The sequence below is a fragment of the Muntiacus reevesi genome, chromosome 7, assembly GCF_963930625.1.
Source record: "Muntiacus reevesi chromosome 7, mMunRee1.1, whole genome shotgun sequence".
Classification (NCBI taxonomy): Eukaryota; Metazoa; Chordata; class Mammalia; order Artiodactyla; family Cervidae; genus Muntiacus; species Muntiacus reevesi.
In genome coordinates, this window is record NC_089255.1 from 57,791,728 (window position 1) to 57,811,131 (window position 19,404).

General features: G+C 41.3%; 2 protein-coding genes and 1 pseudogene across 7 annotated transcripts in view; 2 read left to right on the top strand and 1 right to left on the bottom strand.

Moving 5' to 3' along the window:
- The first annotated feature begins 4,300 nt into the window (after positions 1-4,300).
- LOC136172632 (peptidyl-prolyl cis-trans isomerase A-like) lies at positions 4,301-4,631 on the top strand (annotated as a pseudogene).
- Positions 4,632-8,281: 3,650 nt separating this feature from the next.
- On the bottom strand, positions 8,282-19,052 carry LOC136172633 (uncharacterized). The gene is made up of 4 exons (XM_065942037.1): positions 19,044-19,052; positions 18,051-18,977; positions 14,862-14,917; positions 8,282-8,407 (listed from the first exon to the last, which is right to left on the bottom strand). Exons 1-2 carry the CDS (start codon positions 19,050-19,052, stop codon positions 18,354-18,356), a joined length of 633 nt encoding a protein of 210 aa, XP_065798109.1. The 3' UTR covers positions 8,282-8,407; positions 14,862-14,917; positions 18,051-18,353.
- The window catches only part of GABPB1 (GA binding protein transcription factor subunit beta 1), a 63,099-nt gene continuing 62,455 nt past the window's right edge, over positions 18,761-19,404 (top strand). For 2 of the 6 annotated variants that reach the window (XM_065940331.1, XM_065940336.1), the window contains exon 1: positions 18,768-18,953. The gene's annotated coding sequence lies outside the window, so the exon portion shown is untranslated. Of the gene's footprint in view, positions 18,954-19,404 lie in introns of all 6 variants that reach the window. The other 4 variants (XM_065940339.1, XM_065940338.1, XM_065940334.1 and 1 more) reach the window with 4 other exon arrangements.

The following is a 19,404-nucleotide window of genomic DNA, read 5'->3' on the forward strand; positions in this document are numbered from 1 at the left end:
AGCCACCAGAATGTTTTAGTGATTTGAAATATTCAACATCATGGAGCTGGTTGTTGACAGAACTAGAATTTGAAAGACAGTAGTATAAGGGACTGATGGTTAGATAGCATCACTGACTCAGTGGACACGAACTTGAGCAAATTCCAGGAGATAGTGGAAGAAGGTGAAGACTGACATGCTGTAGTGAAGTGAAAGTTGCTCAGTTGTGTTTGACTCTTTGCGACCCCATGAACTATATAGTCCATGGAATTCTCTAGGCCAGAATACTGGAGTCGGTAGCCTTTCCCTTCTCCAGGGGCTCCCTTCCCAATCCAGGGATCGAACCTAGGTCTTCTGCATTGCAGGTGAATTCTTTACCAGCTGAGCCACAAGGGAAGGCCCTCATGATGTAGTCCATGTGATCACAAAGAGTCGGATATGACTCAGCAACTGAACAACAACAATATATAGGAACATCAAGCATAAGCTTTTCCCACTTCATCATGTAATATACTCAGAAGGTTTCTAGAGAAACCACTGGAGAAATCCTTGAGTCTAGGGGAGCATAACCTGCCAGGACCAAGAATCAGGCTTTTTAGCAAATTTTTATATGGAGGAAATCTTTGAGGGACAAAAGCAAAATTGCCAAGTTTTATCTTTTTTTAATTGTGGTATAATTGACATTAAATATTATATTAGTTTAAGATGGATAACATAATGATTTTATATTTGTATTTACTGCAAAATGATCACTAAAATAAATCTAGTTAACACCCATCACCATACATAGTTTAAAAATAATTTTTCCTTGCAATAAGAGTTTTTAAGATTTACTCTCTTAACAACTTTCAATATGCAATACAATATTAACTATGTTTGCCTTTCTGTACATTACATTCCCCTTACCTATTTATGTTATAACTAACTGGAAGTTTGTTTGACTTCCTTCATCCATTTTGCCCATCCTTTACCTCTTGCCTCTGACAACCACTAATCTGCTCTCTGTATCTGTGAGTTTTTAAGACTCCACATGTAAAAAGATTACACAGTATCTGTCTTTCTTTTAAGAAATTGTTTTTCTAAATTTGGCTGTGCATGTGGCATGTGGTGATCTTAATTCCCCAACCAGGCATTGAACCCATAGCCCCTGCATAGAAAGCATGGTCTTAAACACTTTTGTTCCTGTTGAAGTATAGTTGATTTACATTATTATATTAGTTTCAGAGATATCAGCATAGTGATTCAGTCATTTTAAAATTTTTTTATTTATTTAGGCTGTGCAGTGTCGTCATTGCTGCATGGACTTTTCTCTAGTTGCAGTGAGTAGGGGCTACCCTCTAGTGGTGATGCACAGGCTTCTCATTGCAGTGGTTTCTCTTGTTGCCGAGTATGGGCTCTAGGTGTGTAGGCGTCAGTGGTTGTGACACAGGGGCTCAGGAGTTTCAGCTCCCGAGCCATAGAGCACAGGCTCGATAGTGGTGGCACATGGACTTAGTTACTCTGCAGCAAGTGGGATCTTCCCAGACCAGGGATTGAACCCATGTTCCCTGCACTGGCGGGAGGATTCTCTACCACTGAGCCACCAGGGAAACCTGTGGTTTAGTATTTTTACAAATTATACTCCATTTAAAATTATTACAAGATATTGAATATAATCCCTTGTGCTATTTAATATATCCTCGATATTTTATACCTAGTAGTTTTAAAATAGTTTAATTAATTAATTAATGTTTGGTTGCACTGGATCTACTCTGCTGTGCCTGGACTTCCTCTAGTTGCAGCAAATGGTGGCTATTCTTTGTTGCCGTGCATGGGTTTCTCATTGCAATGGATTTTCCTGTTGCAGAGCATGGGCTTCGGAGTGTGGGCTCAGTAGATTTGATGCAGGGCTTTAGTTGCCCTGTGGCACGTGGCATCTTTGTTCCCTAACCATTGTGGTGGCTTCTCTTATCGCGGAGCATGGGCTCTAGGTGTGCAGGCTTCAGTAGTTGTAGCATGTGGGCTCAGTAGTGGAGGCTCCCAGGTCCTAGAGCAGGATCAAACTTGCGTCTCCTGTATTGGATGTCAGATTCTTAACTGCTGAACTACCAGAGAAGACCTCTTCCCAACTCTTAAGTTTAAAAATCCTGTTTATAGTTAGGAAGGCATTATCTTCTTTAAAAAAAGGTAATACACTTAACTCGTATGGTTTAAAAAACAAAACGGTATCAAAAGGTATACACTGAAAAGTCCTACTTGCATTGCTGTCCTTGTGGATATGTATATTTATCTATATAGCTTCTCTTTTTATTAAAAGGTAGCATAGTATATACACTTTCTACACCTTAATTTTTAACTTAATGATATATTGTTTATATTATACTATCACTGCTTTTTTTTTCTTCTGTAGTTCCCTATCCATGGACATTTGGTGCTACAGACTGAAGTTTTTGTCCTCCCAAAATTCTTATGTTGAAACCTAATCCTTAATGTATTTGTATTTGGAGCTGGTATGTTTGGGAAGTGTTTAGGTCCTGAGGGTGGATTAGTGCCCTTACTGAGGCTTTATAGTCTAATATCTAACAGATGCTCATCTCCCTTTATCACTCTTTTTTGTCAGTTTTCTGGCCACCCTTGTTTATTTTTTCCATATGAGCTTTAGAATCAGTCTTGCTAGCTCCCCTCTTTTCATTCCCTTTGTTCCTCCTAGAACCTTATTAGTATTTTTGACATGTTAAATAACATTATTTTTATGATGTTGAATTTCTTAGCCAAGAACAAGTTGTGGTTTTCCATTTGCTCCTACTTCTGTGGACTTCAAGGTAGTTTTAAAGTTTGAACATAGAATTTGAATTTGTTCACATTTGCTAGATTTGGAGAGGCAGAAGGTTGAAGTGAATACACTTCTTGGAGGGAGAATACAGCTGTATTTCATTTTACTGAGCTTTATTGCAATTTACATATATTGCATTTTTTATAAATTGAAGGCTTGTGGCATCAAACAAGTGCACTGGTGCCATTTTTGCCACAGCACTTGCTCATTTCATGTCTCTGTGTCCCATTTTGGTATTCTTGCAATACTTCAAACTTTCATTATATTTGTTATGGTAGTCACATTTTATTTGTGATCTTTGCTGTTAATACAACTCACTGAAGGCATAAATGATGGGTAGCATTTTAAAATATATTTTAAAATTTATTTTTGGCTGTACTGGGCCTTTGTTGCTGTGCAGGCATTTTACTAGTTGTGGCAAGCGGAGGGCTACTCTTCATTGTGGTGCATGGGCTCCTTATTGTGTTGGCTTCTCTCGTGGAGGAGTATGGGCTCCACAATGCCTGGACTTCAGCAGTTGTGGTGCATGGGCTTGGTAGTATTGGTTCCCAGGCTCTAGAGCACAGGCTCAACAATTGTGGCACATGGGCTTAGTTGCTCTGCTGCATGTGGGATCATCCCAGATCAGAGATCAAACCTGTGTTTCCTGCATTGGAATGAGGATTATTTACCACTGAGCCACCAGGGAAGCCCAATGGGTAGAATTTTTTAGTAATAAAATGTTTTTAAATTAAGGTATGTATTTTTAAGATACAATGCTTTGTACACTTCATAGACTATAGGATAGTGTAAATATAACTCATAGGCACTGAGAAACCAAAAAACTCATGTGATGTACTTTATTGTGATGTTCTGGAACCAAATTTGCAATACCTTCAAGGTAGGCCTTGGACTACCACTGATGGTCTTTGGGACAGTAAGGAAACTAACTTAATAAAAAGAAAAAGAAGTAAACAGTGCCTGCGATATGCCAGGGATGATGCTAAGTATTTTCGCACACTATCATTCTTGTCCACAAACCTGCTCAAACCCAGGGTTGGATAGGGCCTAGACACTCTGTAGGGTAATGCTCAGGGGAGTCTTAAAATGAAAGCAATATTTGAAGAAGATCAAATATTTGAAGAAGATCATGGAAGTCAGGCAAGATAGTCAGGGCAGACAGGAAAGGTTAAATTCAAAGAGGGCCACAAGACTAAGTCATCTTTGTGAAGATAAAGGTAAAAAGTGCAAAATAGGTTCCTTTCCAAGAGGACAAGCAGTTTGCACTAAAGAATGAAGAAAGTTTGACTTTGCAGACACTACCACCTCCCAGCCAGTCAACTCTGCTGTTTTCTTTGATAGCTCTGTGCATGGTAAGCCCCCAGACCATGTATTTTTCAAGGTGTTTGTAGACAAAGTTGCTAAGATAGCAGAAAACTTTCATACTCTGAGCACTGGGGAGAAAGAACTTCATTAAAAAGATTCCTGCTTTCACAGATTGTGAAATGATTGTGAATGATTGTGGGCTTTATGGGCCAGGGTGGTGACTTCACACATTGTAATGGCACTATGGCAAATCCAGCTGTGGGGAGAAATATGATGATGAGAGTCTCATACCGAAGCACATGGGTCCTAGCATCTTGTCCATGGCAAATACTGGATCCGACACAAACTGTTCCCAGGTTTTCATCTGCACTGTCAAGACTGAATGGTTGGATGGCAAACCTATGGTCTTTGGCAAGGTAGAAGAGGACATGAATATCGTGGAAGCCATGGAGTGCCATGGTCCAGGAATGGCAGAACCACCAAGAAGCTCTTTTAAGCTGATTGTGGACAACTCGGGCTTCCCAGATGGCACTAGTGGTAAAGAACTCACCAGCCAGTGCAGGAGACATAAGAGACACAGGTTTGATCTCTATGTTGGGAATAGCCCCTGGAAGAGGGGATGGCAACCCACTCCAGTATTCTTGCCTAGAAAATCCCATGAACAGAGGAGCCTGGTGGGCTATAGTCCATGGGGCCACGAAGAGTCAGACATGACTGAAGTGACTTAACATTCATGCACGAATAGAAAACTTCAATAAATGACTTGTGTTTTATCTTCTGTACCATTCCTTCTATAGCTCAGGAGTGTATCCCACCAACTTCATCCCTCACTCCATTCTATAATCTCTGTGCTATCTGAAAATACTCAACATCTATTCATGTGCTGGAGCTTTTTGGGTTCTATATTTTCCTTATTTCCCTCCTAGTCTAGTTGGATGGCAGAATTAAGTTTAGGATTATGAAATAAAAGCTAAATCAGAAAAATGAAGATAAAGTTTTGAGCATGGACTATTTACAAAAGGCAGTACCTTGCTAAAGATAAAAAAGTTTGGGAGGGGAAAAGCAAAATGAGTTTCATTTGAAGAGCTCAAGGGGAAGAGGGATACCTGAGTACTTTCATCTAGATCTTGTGCACATGTGTACAGATGGCAGAAGGATTTAGTACATGTGAAAAACTAAATATCTAAATTTAAATCAAGGTATGGGCTTCAGTTTAGTTCATTTCAGTTCAGTCGCTCAGTCATTCCGACTCTTTGCGACTCCATGAACCGCAGCACGCCAGGCCTCCCTGTCCATGACCAACTTCCGGAGTTCACCCAAACCCATGTCCATTGAGTCAGTGATGCCATCCAACCATCTCATCCTCTGTTGTCCCCTTCTCCTCCTGCCCTCAATCTTTCCCAGCATCAGGATCTTTTCAAATGAGTCAGCTCTTCACATCAGGTGGCCAAAGTTATTGGAGTTTCAGCTTCAACATCAGTCCTTCCAACGAACACCCAGGACTGATCTTTAGGATGGACTGGTTGGATCTCCTTGCAGTCCAAGGGACTCTCAAGAGTCTTCTCCAACACCACAGTTCAAAAGCATCAATTTCTAAAATTAAAAAAAAAGCATCAATTCTTCAGCGCTCAGCCCTCTTTATAGTCCAACTCTCGCATCCATACATGACCACTGGAAAAACCATAGCCTTGACTGGACGGACCTTTGTTGGCAAAGTAATGTCTCTGCTTTTTAATATGCTGTCTAGGGCTTCAATTCTTTACTAAATAATACCTTGTGCTGTGTACTAAGTCTCTTCGGTCGTGTCCAACTCATTGCGACCCCGTGGACTGTAGCCCTCGAGGCTCCTTTGTTCATGGGATTTTCCAGGCAAGAATACTGGAGTGGGTTGCCATGCCCTCCTCCAGGGGATCTACCCAGTTCAGGGATCAAATTCACATTTCTTCTGTCTCCTGTATTGGCAGGTGGGTTCTTTACCACTAGTGCTACCTGGGAAGTCCCAAATAATACCTTACCCCATCTATTAATTTTCTGCTGCCAGAGAGATGTGTTAGCCAGGGGAAAAGGCAGCTCTCACCTTTTCATCCTACTGAAAGCCTTTTCAATAGGTTAGGCAGGGGCATTTTTGAGTTTATGCCCTTGAATAATCTGTAGGTATTCTCTCACTCTTACTTGAAATTCTCAATTTCTCCTTTTTTAGTTTTCCAACTCTTAAGCATCTAATTTTTTTTTTAAAGAAATATCAAATATGTTATATCTTCTCTGGTGATTCAGTATTTTTGCTTGGTCAAAGGACAGCTCTCTGGATAAAACTGGAGTTTGTGCTCTTATTCTGTCATCTTAGGTTTTTCTGGCCCAGAGTTGCAGAAATCCAGGGGCAGGGAAAGTACACCATGGAGTTAAAAGTCTATCCCACATGACCCACTCTGTAGGCTAGTCAGATGGGGTTATTTTAAGCATAGGTAAGTCTAGATTTGCCTAAGTATGGTGATTTTTATTTGCAGGATGGATAGGTGATGGAGAATAAAGAGAATGTAAATACCCAGATCCCACATAAGGCCTTTCTTTGATTCAAGTCTTGCTTTAACCAGGAGTGTTTATAAAATCTGGTCTCTTTCCTCCACACACTTTATGATGGGGCTTTTAAACTGTGTCACATTCTATATTACGTATTCTTAAAGGTCCACTGTTAATAACTGGTTTGGAATTACGGAGCTGTCCCAAGCTCCCTTATGTTGCAAACTTGGTGTGTTCTTACTAAGAGAAAGGAGAAAGCGAAGGGAGGCTGGACAGGCTACTCTGTTTTCTATCTTGTACCCCGTCCATTTCCTGAACTGTGCAGGTGCTGCTTCCAACTGAGGGTGGAGTGGGGATATGGGAGGGAGGAGGAGAGAGGTAACTGTGTTAGGATTAAGACCTCCACCCCCACCAGCTTTACTGGAATATAACTGATGTATAACATTAAGTTTAAGGCACACAGCATGATGATTTGATATGTTTGTATTGCAAAGTGTTTTCCACAGTAAGTTTAGTTAACACATTTATCACCTTACAGTTACCATTTTTTTTTCCTGCCTTGAGAACTTTTAAAATCTATTCTCTTAGTAAGTTTCAACTATACAATACAGAATTAACCGTAGTCACAATTCTGTACATTAGCTTGCCAGAACTCATCTATCTTATAACTGAAGGATGCACTTTGACCACCTTTACCCATTCTTCTCTTTCACCACACCCCTGCCCCTGGCAATTGCAAGTCTACTCTATTTCTAAGAGTTTGGTGTTTATGTATGTATTTGTTTGTCTGGCTGCACCGGGTCTTAGTTGCAGCACGTGGGATCTAGTTCTCTGATCAGGGATGGAACCTGGGCCCCCTGTGTTGAGGCTTAGCCACAGGACCACCAGGGAAGTCCTGAGTTTGGATACTTTAGATTCCAAATATTAAGTGAGATCATACAGAATTTGTCTCTATCTGACTTATTTCACTTAGCATAATGCTCTCAAGGTTAGCATAAAGTCCTCAAGGTTGAGCTCTTAATTTATGTTCTGAAAGTGAGATGAGGGTATCAGTTTGGTATGATGAGGGTACAGTTTGAACAGTAACTGACACAAATGTATGCAATGGTCAAATGAACTCTTGGAGAACAAAAGTTTGGTGAGTTAGGTCTAGAATTTTATCAATTCTTTGTTTCATGGTTTCCTTTAGGTGCAGTAAACTTGTAACTTCTGCTTTGGAACTCAGGGCTTTCCTGCTGGCTCAGCTGGTAAAGAATACGCCTGCAAGATGGGAGACCTGAGTTCGATTCCTGGGTTGGGAAGATCTCCTGAAGAAGGGAAAGGCTACCCATTCCAGTATTCTGGTCTGGAGAATTCCATGGACTGTATAGTTCATGGGGTTGGAAAAATCAGACATGTCTGAGCGACTTTCACTTTTCACTTTCACTTTTTTGGGGACCTCTAGGTGCCTTAACGGAGAAGGCAATGGCAACCCACTCCAGTACTCTTGCCTGGAAAATCCCATGGATGGAGGAGCCTGGTAGGCTGCAGTCCATGGGGTCGCAAAGAGTCAGACACAACTGAGCGACTTCACTTTCATGCACTGGAGAAGGAAATGGCAACCTACTCCAGTATTCTTGCCTGGAGAATCCCAGGGATGGAAGCCTGATGGGCTGCCATCTGTGGGGTCGCACAGAGTCGGACACGACTGATGTGATGTAGCAGCAGCAGCAGCTGCCTTAACAGGAAAGGAGAGGACAAAGACTCCAGAAATCTTCCACACGTTTGTCCACCTGTTGTGCCAGGCTTTCACTACTAAAAGAAAAACAGCATGGAGGAAAAGGTGGTTAGATATGTCTGAGAAGCAGCATGGTATAGCAGAAATAAAACATGAATTTTGGGAGACAGACTAAATGAAGGAGAAATCCCAAGTATGCTATTTTCTACCTGTGTATTACTTATCTAGAATCTGCATTTTCCTCCTTTTTAAAATGGGGATGACACCTACCTTTGCAGAAATTAAATGAGGAAAATCTACAGGAAAGCATTTAGTGGCTGCTGAATAAATGCATGGTAAGTGAAGTTCAATTCATGCTAATGGCCAGGATTTAAATTTCCATGCTTCAGAAGACATTTGAATAGATGATTCTTTATATGTTAATTTCATCAGGTATAAGTCACTAGTTATACATAATCACAAATTATTTTAACAATATTTTAGTACAGAAAATGTCAACATATATAGACGCAGAAAAGAATACAAAGAACACCCTGTATTCATCATCTAGCTTTTGCAATTACCATTCCCTAGACCACTGTCACTTCCTTGATACGGCCAATAATTTACACCCTGTTGCAACTCCACATTATTTTGAAACAAATCCCAGATATCATATGTCTAAAAGATTCTGGTTTAAAAAATTTAAACATATTACTATTATCATAACAAAACAACAAAGCTCAATAAAAGTAGTATGCTTTCCTGGTATCATCAAATATCTAATCAATTACCCATGTGTACCACTACTTACAGTCCATCAAGTGAATGAGTTTAGACCTGCATTTATATGCCTCTTATTTCAAGTCTAGAGACAGAATGGTTGTCAGGTTGGTTTCTTTCTCTCCCTTGTTCATTGCAACAAAAATTGGGAATGATGGACTGAAGGGTTTGAACCAGCAGAGAAGTTACAACTCAGTTATAGTTTAAGTAGACAGTTACTTTATTTTTTTTTCCTTTAATACTACTTTAATACTTTTATTAAACAGATACTCCCAAGGCATGGGAACAAGCCAGCCCCAAAGGAGTTACAAAGATCCCTCTTGGCATCACCCTTTTCTTACTTCCTGTCTCTTCCTTTTGGTTGTGCCCTGTGCAAAACAGGGCTTATACCTGCCATCAGTCAAGAAAGGGAATGCAAACGGGCATATGCTCAAGGCCCATTGACAGTTGCAAGCTACATAACAACAGGCTTTGTTGTTCACATCTTCTCATAATTCAGTCTGCTATAATCAGATGTATGTATGCAGACAATGTTTATGAACCAGTCATGGGCCCTAGTTGCCTGAGGTTACTTGAGGAAGCCCCTGTGGTTAGTTTGTATCCACTGTATGCCTAGGGCTAGCATATGTTGGGAGTTCCAGAAGCCCCCATGGTTAATTTGTATTCACTGTGTGCCTAGGGTGCATGTGCAGGAGTTGGAAAAGTCTCTGTGGTTATTTTTGTAGCATATCTGTGAGCTTTTCTGGGCTGTCTGGGATGGGGTTTAGAGCTCAGCTTGCACCCTTTTCCACCCCCTCCTTGCTCATGCCTAACTTCCTACCTAACAATTCCAAATTCCAAGCCATTCCTGAGATGCAAATCACTCCTGAGATGCAACTTTGGGTATATTAAATAACTTGAAGAATTCCCCAATAGTTACCTGTCATGCCTAAAGAGGTAACAGTTTCCAAATTTTGCAAAAACTACACAATGTGTTGTTTGCAGTCAATTTAAAGAAAGACAGAACACTATTAAGAGTTATGACAATTTTCTTTTGGATGGACTTTCATGAATCTGTGGAAAACTAGAGATACAGAACTGTGGTGCTGGAGAAGACTCTTGAGAGTCCCTTGGACTGCAAGGAGATCAAACCTGTCAATCCTAAAGGAAATCAATCCTGAATATTCATTGGAAGGACTGATGCTAAAGATGAAGCTCCAATATTTTGGCCACCTGATGTAAAGAGCCAACTGATTGGAAAAGACCCTGATGCTGGGAAAGATTGAAGGCAAGAGGAGAAGGGGACACAGAGGTTGGGAAAAGAATCTGAAAAAGAATATATATAACTGAATCACTTTGTTGTATGCCTGAAACACTCAATCAACTATACTTCAATTTTTAAAAATGTAAAAAAAATTTTTTTGAAAAATCAGTAAGCTAGCATACCACATTGAATTCACCCCCCCCCCCCTCCCTAAATTACTGTGGCTCTAAGGTAACTGAGCTTATCATTCCTGGAACTCTTTCACAGTCTTATATAAGCCCCAGTGCAGATGGACCCTATAGCCTAATAGCTCTACTTTCTCCCTCCCAGTGCCACTTCAGCATTGAAGCAAAATGAAATAAAAATCATCTTCAGCTCCTATCATAATAGAGGAATTTTTCAAGAAATGAATAACTCCCTCCCTCTTATCAGGTTGATTCTCTGTAATCCAAACGCTGAAGGATCTTTTAGATACTGCTAGGCTTGCAAATTTGCAAAAAAAAAAAAAAAAAAAAAAGTGTAGGTGGAGCTGTTTGTAGTCATTCTTGGCACTTTTCCAGGTTTTTGCTGGCTGCTTTGACTGCATAAGCAACCATGTTTCTACTAGCTGTGGGTGTGTAGCTGCAGGAGCTGCAGCAAGGAATTTGTGTCCTGAACAAATTGTGTAAACCAAATCTCATTTCCCCCAGGTTAACCAAATGATTCTGTTATCGGCCCTGAAAAATATTAGGTAGGACTTGAAATAATCTACCCTTCCAAAGTTCACAGGGAAAAATCCAAAAATTTGGTAATGCTCTGTGGAGAAACATTTGGTACATGGAGGCAATACATCAGTACCTATCAAAATTAAAAATCCCAGATGCCCCTGTGCAGAGTAAATCCACTCTGGGAACTGAGATGAGACAGGCTTAAGTATACAAAGATGTATGTACAAAGATATTCATCCAAGCACTAATTAGAATATGAAAAATTAGAAACTCACATCCTTCAACTGGATAATGACTAGTTAAATAATCTGCAGGGGTAAGAAAAGAGTATGCATTTTATGCATTTTCAGGGAAAAGCCCAAGACGTCTTAAGTACAAAGAGCAGAATAATATATATGGTCTTCTGTAGAATTCAGAAAGAGGGAGTAAATAAAGACAGAAGACATCATGCTCCTGCAGTCAATTACAAATTCCACAGCAGTCTCTGCCAAAAATGCACACATTATTCATCTGCAAATCTAAAAACATGCAGTAAGAAACCAGTAATTATATTGGGGTGGAACATTCTTTTACTATTTTTTCTTCAATGTTAACATGCTATTCCAAGAGTAAATAGTTCTAATAAACTTAGTAGGGAAAAGTTTTCCTCATAGATACAGTGAATTAACTCTAAATTTTGAGGAGATATTGATGCTTTCCAAAAGGTATGTGTTTATCACCAGCAAAATTACCTTTCATTTTAAGTTACAATGTCCTTGGCTGGCAAAGCCATCTCAATCTTTTTTCCTTAGAATTTCAGGTGACTGAAAGTGCAATCCAAACAGTGAACATTATTATATAACATCTCAGTGTTTTCCAAAGTGAAGGACTCATACTATCGGTGACATTCAAGATAGTTCTCAGCAGTACATGAACAAAGCAGCAAACAACCCTGAATCATGTCTGAGTTATTCCCATTTCTCTTTCAAGCTTCGGCATGATTTAAAGCACTTGGCAAAAGAGTCTCTAGCTAGGCTTTAATAAGTGACTTTGTTTTCATTACACTAATTTTCACAGTTACCATCTTGACTTTTTTTCTTATTGCCAGAGGTCTAGAACACAAATGTTTGTGTGGATTAACCATGCTCACAGAAGCACAACAGATGGAGTACAGACACTGCTCTCTGTTCCAGAAACTCCTTGGTCACAAATCATGTAAATCCAATGGTCTTTTCTCAGGGCTTATTCTTCCTTGACTCACATTTTTGCCAGGACTTCTATGAGATACACTTGGCTCTAGGAGTGGTGTAGTGCACCATACAAGCTGGAGTCAAGCTGGTTTGAAATGCTGGTTCTTTACCTTACTGTGAGTCTACACTGTCAGTTGGCCAAAGGAGGCTTCATTCATTATCTTGGAATTTGAGGGAAATAGATGAGATAATAAATGTAGAGCAGTGGGCATACAGTTCAGTAGGTGCTCAATAAAGGCTGATTTCCTCTCCTCCTTTACTTCTTTTTCTGTCCTCAGTCCCGTTTTTCTATATTCTCTTCCAACGATATGAAGTCACTCCTGTGGCTTTAATTATTATCCTTATGCAGGTAATATCTAGTTTCTTTCACCAATTCTGACCTTTCTTTCAGAGTACCAAAACTTAGGTTCTAAATCTATTTGATAATTCCACCTTGATGTTCTGGCATAAACACATAAACAGAGTATCTTTTCCAAATCATTTAGTTCATGCTATCACCAAAACCTTCATCACTCTGACTCAAAATCTCAGTCATCCTCACTCCTTCCCTTTTCTGATCACACTGAATCAAACATTAGCAAAATTGTATATGGCATTTTAATAGCTTACGAAGTGGTATAAACAAAACAAAAACATCCATTTTATCAAACTCCCTTCAGCCCCAGGTGATAAAAGTGAAATTAAGGCAAGTTAGGAGATATACCCGGGTCATAAGCTAGAGAGTGCTTACAGCCTAGATTGAAAAACCAGTTAAGTCCTGAACTTGGGGCTTCTTACTCTAATGGCCATCCTCGTTCAGCTTCTCAAACTGCCTCATGTTTTGCAGTATTTTTTTGCATCTGTCTCTCCTCTCCTTCACCGTTGCCATCCCCAGAAATCAGACCTACCTTGTCTTTCATATTTTAATGCTTGGCTCAGAAAGATTGACTCAGTCAGCAAGGTAATGGTTGGTAGTTGAGAAGTCATTCACCCCAAAACAGACAGCTCAATAAAAAAGTGAACATCTGCAACCCTCACTCAGGTTAAGAAACAGAACATTGCTAGCACCCTAGAAGCACCCCTGCATACCCTCCCAGGCATTACTCCCCTACCCAAAGCTAATCATTTTCTTTCTTTTCTTTATAGATTTCACTACCTAAGCCTAAATCCCTATGTCGTTTGGTTTCATGTGTTTTTTTTTGAAGTCTGAATTTTCCAAATTGGCTATACCAATATATATTCTCATCAACAGGTATATTTTCATTTGTTCCCATACTGACATTGCCTGTGTTTTTCATTTTAACCATTATTATGGGTGTGCAACAGTACCTCATGATTTTAATTTGCATTTCCCTGGTGATGGAAGTTGAGCATCCTTATATGTTTACTGGCCATTTAGATGCCCTCTTTTGTGAAGCAACTGTTTAAATCTCTTACCAGTTTCTACTGTGTTGTCTTTTTATTTTTTGTTGATTTGTGGGAGTCAGTACATTCTGAATAGGAGCAAAACACATATTTATATTATAAAAATGAATGCATTTGTCTGATACTATTAGAATACCACTAACTCCCCTTACTGGAGAAGGCAATGGCAACCCACTCCAGTACTCTTGCCTGGAAAATCCCATGGATGGAGGAGCCTGGTAGGCTGCAGTTCATGGGGTCACACAGAGTTGGACACGACTGAGCAACTGCACTTTCACGCATTGGAGAAGGAAATGGCAACCCACTCTAGTGTTCTTGCCTGGAGAATCCCAGGGACGGGGGAGCCTGGTGGGCTGCCGTCTATGGGGTCGCACAGACTCGGACACAACTGAAGCGGCTTAGCAGCAGCAGCAACAACTCCCCTTACTTTGGCCCCAATTTCACTAATGATTCCCTGGGAGGTAATGTGGTCAACTTCACATATTCTCTCTAAAACAATCTGTGCCAGGGAATCTGCTAGATATTTGGATTATAATGGCAAAAAAAGTGATTAAAGACAATAGCTTTGAAAAGAGACCTGTATTAGAACCCTGTCTCTAACATTTACCAACTTGGTGACTTTAGGCAAGTTGTTTACCTAATTTAGACTCAGTTTCCTCTTTGGAAAAATGGGATTAATAATAGCTATTTTAAGAGTTATTATGAAGGTAAAGTGAGACATTAATATGTTAACAGGCTTTTCACAATGGCTGGCAAATAGGAATCATTAATAAATGGTAGTCACTGTAAATTTAGTTATTTCCACATAGTCTTCAATTTTGATAGGGCAGGAACAGCTGAGCATACATCTATTTCCCTCTTAGCCATTATGCGTGCATGCATGCTCAGCTGCTTCAGTCATGTTCGACTCTTTTCAACCCTATGGACTATAGCCTGCCAGGCTCCTCTGTCCTTGAGATTCTCCAGGCAAGAATCTTGGAGTGAGATGCCATGCCCTTTTCTAGGGATCGTCTCAACCCAGGGATCAAATTGGCATCTGCCTGCGTCGCCTGCATTGCAGGCAGATTCTTTACCCACTGAGCTACCTGGGGAGCCCTCTTAGCCATTATAGTTCTCACTATAAAGTAAAAAAAAAAAAAAGAAAAGAAAAAGTCACTGAGTTTAGATAAGTTGCCTGGGAACTTACGTGGTCATTCTGACTCCTTCAGCTGAGTATCTCTAGATCAGTGCTTCAAAATTTGTCTGTCGTGAAAGATCAGACACTTGTATAAAATACAAAAATAAGTGACTAGAAAAGGGAAAAAGGAAAACAATGGCATATACAACAATACAAACCCTCAATTTTTATTACAACCACAGATGTAAAGTTAGTATAACACTAATTGCTCTAAGTTTCTAAATTCTTACTCTTGATTTCTATAAATGCCTTGTCTTGGATCAATAACAAAGGGTTTGTCGACTGGCACTAGCCTGTGGCCCACATTTTTAGCACTGCTCCAGTGCACTGACAAAAGTCAGACTTCTGAAAGACAGAGGTCAGGTCTTGGAATGTGGGGACTCAACTGAAGGGTTGCTCTTGATCCCCGAGTCATCAGTTGCTCACCTAGTGGCCTTTTTCTAGCCTTAAGCAAAATACTGTGTTATTCCCTAGCTTAAGAACTATCCACTATTCCCTTTCTCTCTAGGGCAAGATCCCAATCCTTTAACATGACACCAAAGACCTTCCAGGCTGGTTCCACACTTTTTTGGTCTCATTTTTTACTATTCTTTATTCCAGTGGACCTACCCTGTCCAACGTAGTAGCGACTAGCCACAAGTGGCTATGGAACAGCTGAAATGTGGCTAATTTAGGAAGTAAGATTTTAATCTTTAAAATGAAAATAACATACATAATTCAATTATTGCACAATTTTTGAAATGTTTGGAATGATTTGAGTATGTGAATCTACTTTTTCAACAGTAAATTTTGTGAAATCAATTACTGAGATATACTATAAATGTAAAAACCATACCAGATTTTGAACACTTACTTAGTGATAACAGAAAGAATGCAAAACATTTAACAATATCTAGTACTTTTAAATATTGATCACATAGGAAATAGTACTATTTTGGATATATTGAGTCTAATAAAAGTATTAATTTTTAATCATTTTTTAAATCTTTTCAATGTGGCTACTATAAAATTACATATTTGCCTTGTGTTATGTTTATACTGGGCAGTGCTAGACTTGATAATCAAGTTCCAAACCTATGAATCCCTCTTGATTTTTCTCTTTCCCTGTTTGATTCACTAGCAATATAGGTTAGGTCTAATTACAAAATATCTCTTCAATACATTCACTTTACCTCTACTGCTATTTATGTTACTCCATTGTGGCTCAGTGATAAGAATCTGCCTGCCAATGCAGGAGATGCAGGTTCGATCCCTGGGTTGGGAAGAGCCCCTGGAGAAGGAAATGGCAACCTACTCCAGTATTCTTGCCTGGGAAATCCCATGGACAGAGGAGCCTGGCAGGCTACACTCCATGGGGTCACAAAGAGTTGGACATGACTGAGTGACTAAACCACCACTATTCCTTAAAATCCTTCAATGGCTTTAAAGCTCTGAAACTTACTAAGGATGTAAACTTCATCTTCTACTATTCCTTTCTTTGCCCTCTAGACTTGAGCCACACTGCCTTTCTTGCTTTCTCACCTTAGGATTTTTGCCTTACTATTCCTTTGGTCTCGAATACAGGCCTCAACTAACTTATTCCCACTAGAGTCTTAGCTCAAAAGAATATTTTCTCAGAGGCCATGCAGCCTGCAAGATCTGAGTTCGCCAACCAGGGACTGAACCTGGGCCCACTCAGTAAAGCCTAGCTACTAGACTATCAGGGAACTCTGAGAGAGGCCATTTCTGAACAGTCTCCAAAATTCTGCCTGCTCTCTCTCCCAGAGAAATGCTTCATCCAAATACCCTTTCATTTTCTTCATGAAAGATATTGTGATATTATCTTTCCTCTTCTTTTTTATAAAACTTTATAGTGTGTTCCCTCCACAGAAACAGGAGCAGGAAATCTGTTGGTCTTTTCCCTGCTTAATCTGCTCAAATGAGCAGAACAGTGCCAGTTAGTTTTTCTCAAAACAACTTAAATGAAAGAATACCTAACTACCTACTAGATATACTTGCTTGGTTGACTCATAAACACTTCAAATTCTACATGGTCAAAACAGAACCATCTTCCTCCCCTAATATGTATTCCTCTTCCCTTGTTTCTAATCTCCATGAAGATATCCTTCAGACTGCTCCCCAAGACACTTAGGAGTCATCTTTGACATGGCCCTCTGTCATTCCCTATCCAGTCAACCAGATCACCAAGCTCTCAGCAACATCTTTGGTCATACTCTTCATCCCTGCTTGCCACCATCTCAGTCCAAGTCGTTAATCTCTCACAGACTGTTCTCTCTGCCTCTGACTTACCTAATAGTGATCTAAAATAAAAATCTGATTTACTATGCTTTCACTTATATCTTTCAATATCTTCCTCTTAGCTCTCTTCTGCACATGGCACTCAAGGTTTTTATGACTAGACCTCTTCAGACTCTTCTCTAGGCATTTCTGAAAAAGCACTATCTTCCGCACACTCAACCATTTCTAGTGTTTGTGTCCTAACCTTTGCATTCATTACTTCTGTCTGGAAAGTCTCCCCAAATCCCTTACTAAAGCTAACTGCTTTTCCTGCAACATGCCATGCCTCCTTCACAGGTAAATAAGGGATTCCTCCTGTATGAAATTTCACAGCATTCGGCAGTTTACCCTCATACTTCAGATGATGTCTACTTGTTCGCATTCTGTAGCATAAGATCAAGGAGTGCAACCATTAACTGAACGTTTACTCAGATAAATCAATGTTAAAGAAAAGCATGTGAGGATCCAAAGCAGCACTGAAAATATTAAACAGAAAGAAAAACAGAATACGTCTCCCATGTCATTCATTTTATTTTAGGCACAACATTTTTGTTAAGTTACACAAAGACAAATCTCTACATCAATATTACAAATAGGTAAGTGGAAAAAGATTGCTTACCTGAGGCCACCCTAAATCAATGGGCAATATGTATTTCATTTGTAAACTCTTTTAAATTAAAACCTTGGTGCTCTCTCACATATTCTCAATTCATGGATGTAAGATGCCAAAAATTGTTAAGGTTAGAAGATTGAAAAGTCACTCCCTGGCTCATCTGTTAAGAAGATTATCTATATTATGGGTTTCTTAGCTAACCATCGTAAGTAAATTAAACTTATAAGACTCTTACTTTGCAAATCCCCATTCTCAAACAAACTTTTTTTGGGAGGGGGGGTGGCCGGAGCGTGCAGGATCTTATTTACCTGACAAGGATCGAACCTCCGCCCTACAGCCGAAGCGTGCAAAGTGCTAACCACTGGGATGCCAGGCAAGCTCCCTCAAATAAACTTTTGCTACTTTCTTAATAAAATGCAACAAAAACCTTAACATCCCAACCCCGGAAAAACAAGACTTCTACCTCTGAGTTGACAGTAATTCAAGGGAATTCAGCGAGCAGTTATTAGGGTCTACAAAATATAAGGAACCACCACAATGTTTAAAAAGGAGGGAGGGAGCTACAGGAACATGTATGTTTTCATCTCAGCGTTCATGCCGGAGAGATAAGGTTAGCACACGCACTTCAACCTCCCACTCCTAGCCCCGCAGAAACAAGCGGGCAGCCTGCGTGGCCGGCCCGCTGCTCCGCCGCGCACATGGCCGGCCGCAGCTCCCACCCCCGTGCCGCGCAGGCGCCGGGCGAGCCGGGACTTGCGGTCTCCGAGAGGGATCATTCCGCCGGTTTCTTTGTGTAGCTGAAGCTGTAGAAATGGCTTATTTCCCTCCTCTTCGTTAAAAACAAAAATCAGACCCTTTCGCCCCATTTCTCCCGCCGGAAAGGGATCGGAGAGTGGGTGGGAGGGGGATCTGCTAACTAGGGCAGGGGCGGAAAGGCTCAGGAGAAAAGTTGACGAGGGCCGGGTCTGGGAGGGATGCTGGGAGCTTTGACTCACTCGCACACCATGTGTCCCTCCGCGCGCAGCACGGGGGACTTTTCGGTGGGGATTTTGGGCGCCGACCAGACGCGGCATTTTCGGAAAATAGCGCCCTGTGCAGCTGAAGCGCTTTGTGTTTAGCGGGGCCGCGTCAGCCCGGCAGGGTACGAGGCGCCTCGGGTCCCCGAACCACCTCCTGCTGCTCCCCCGTCGCCGCTCCCGAAGCTTTTCCAGGTCAGTGCGGGTCTGTGTAGGGCCCTGTTACCACCGGATGTGGAAGTTGATCTCTTCGCTGGTAAAAAATAATTCCACTTCCCCCGGAACCCAGATCATCCCCGCGATTTCCTGTTTATTGCATTAAGGCGCCGGGTTTCCGGGGCTCCTGGCCCCGCTTATTCCGCGGGGGTCGGCGGGGTGGGCCTGGGTCCCCGCTCCGCCCGCGCCGCCGCCGCGCTTTGTCCGCTGGCACCCCGCTTCTGGGAGGGGCGGGCAGACATGGTGGCGGCCGCCGCCCCCTCGTCGGCCCCGGCGCACCACGGCCTCCCTGCGGCTCTCCGCCGGGCCGGTCCCGAGCGGCGGCCCCGGAGCGGGATAGGGTCAGGCCCGGGCTGCGGGAACTGCGGCCGCCGAGTGGCAGGCGGTGGGCGGCGAGGCAGGCCTTGGCGCTACCGCCCCGGGAGCCGCT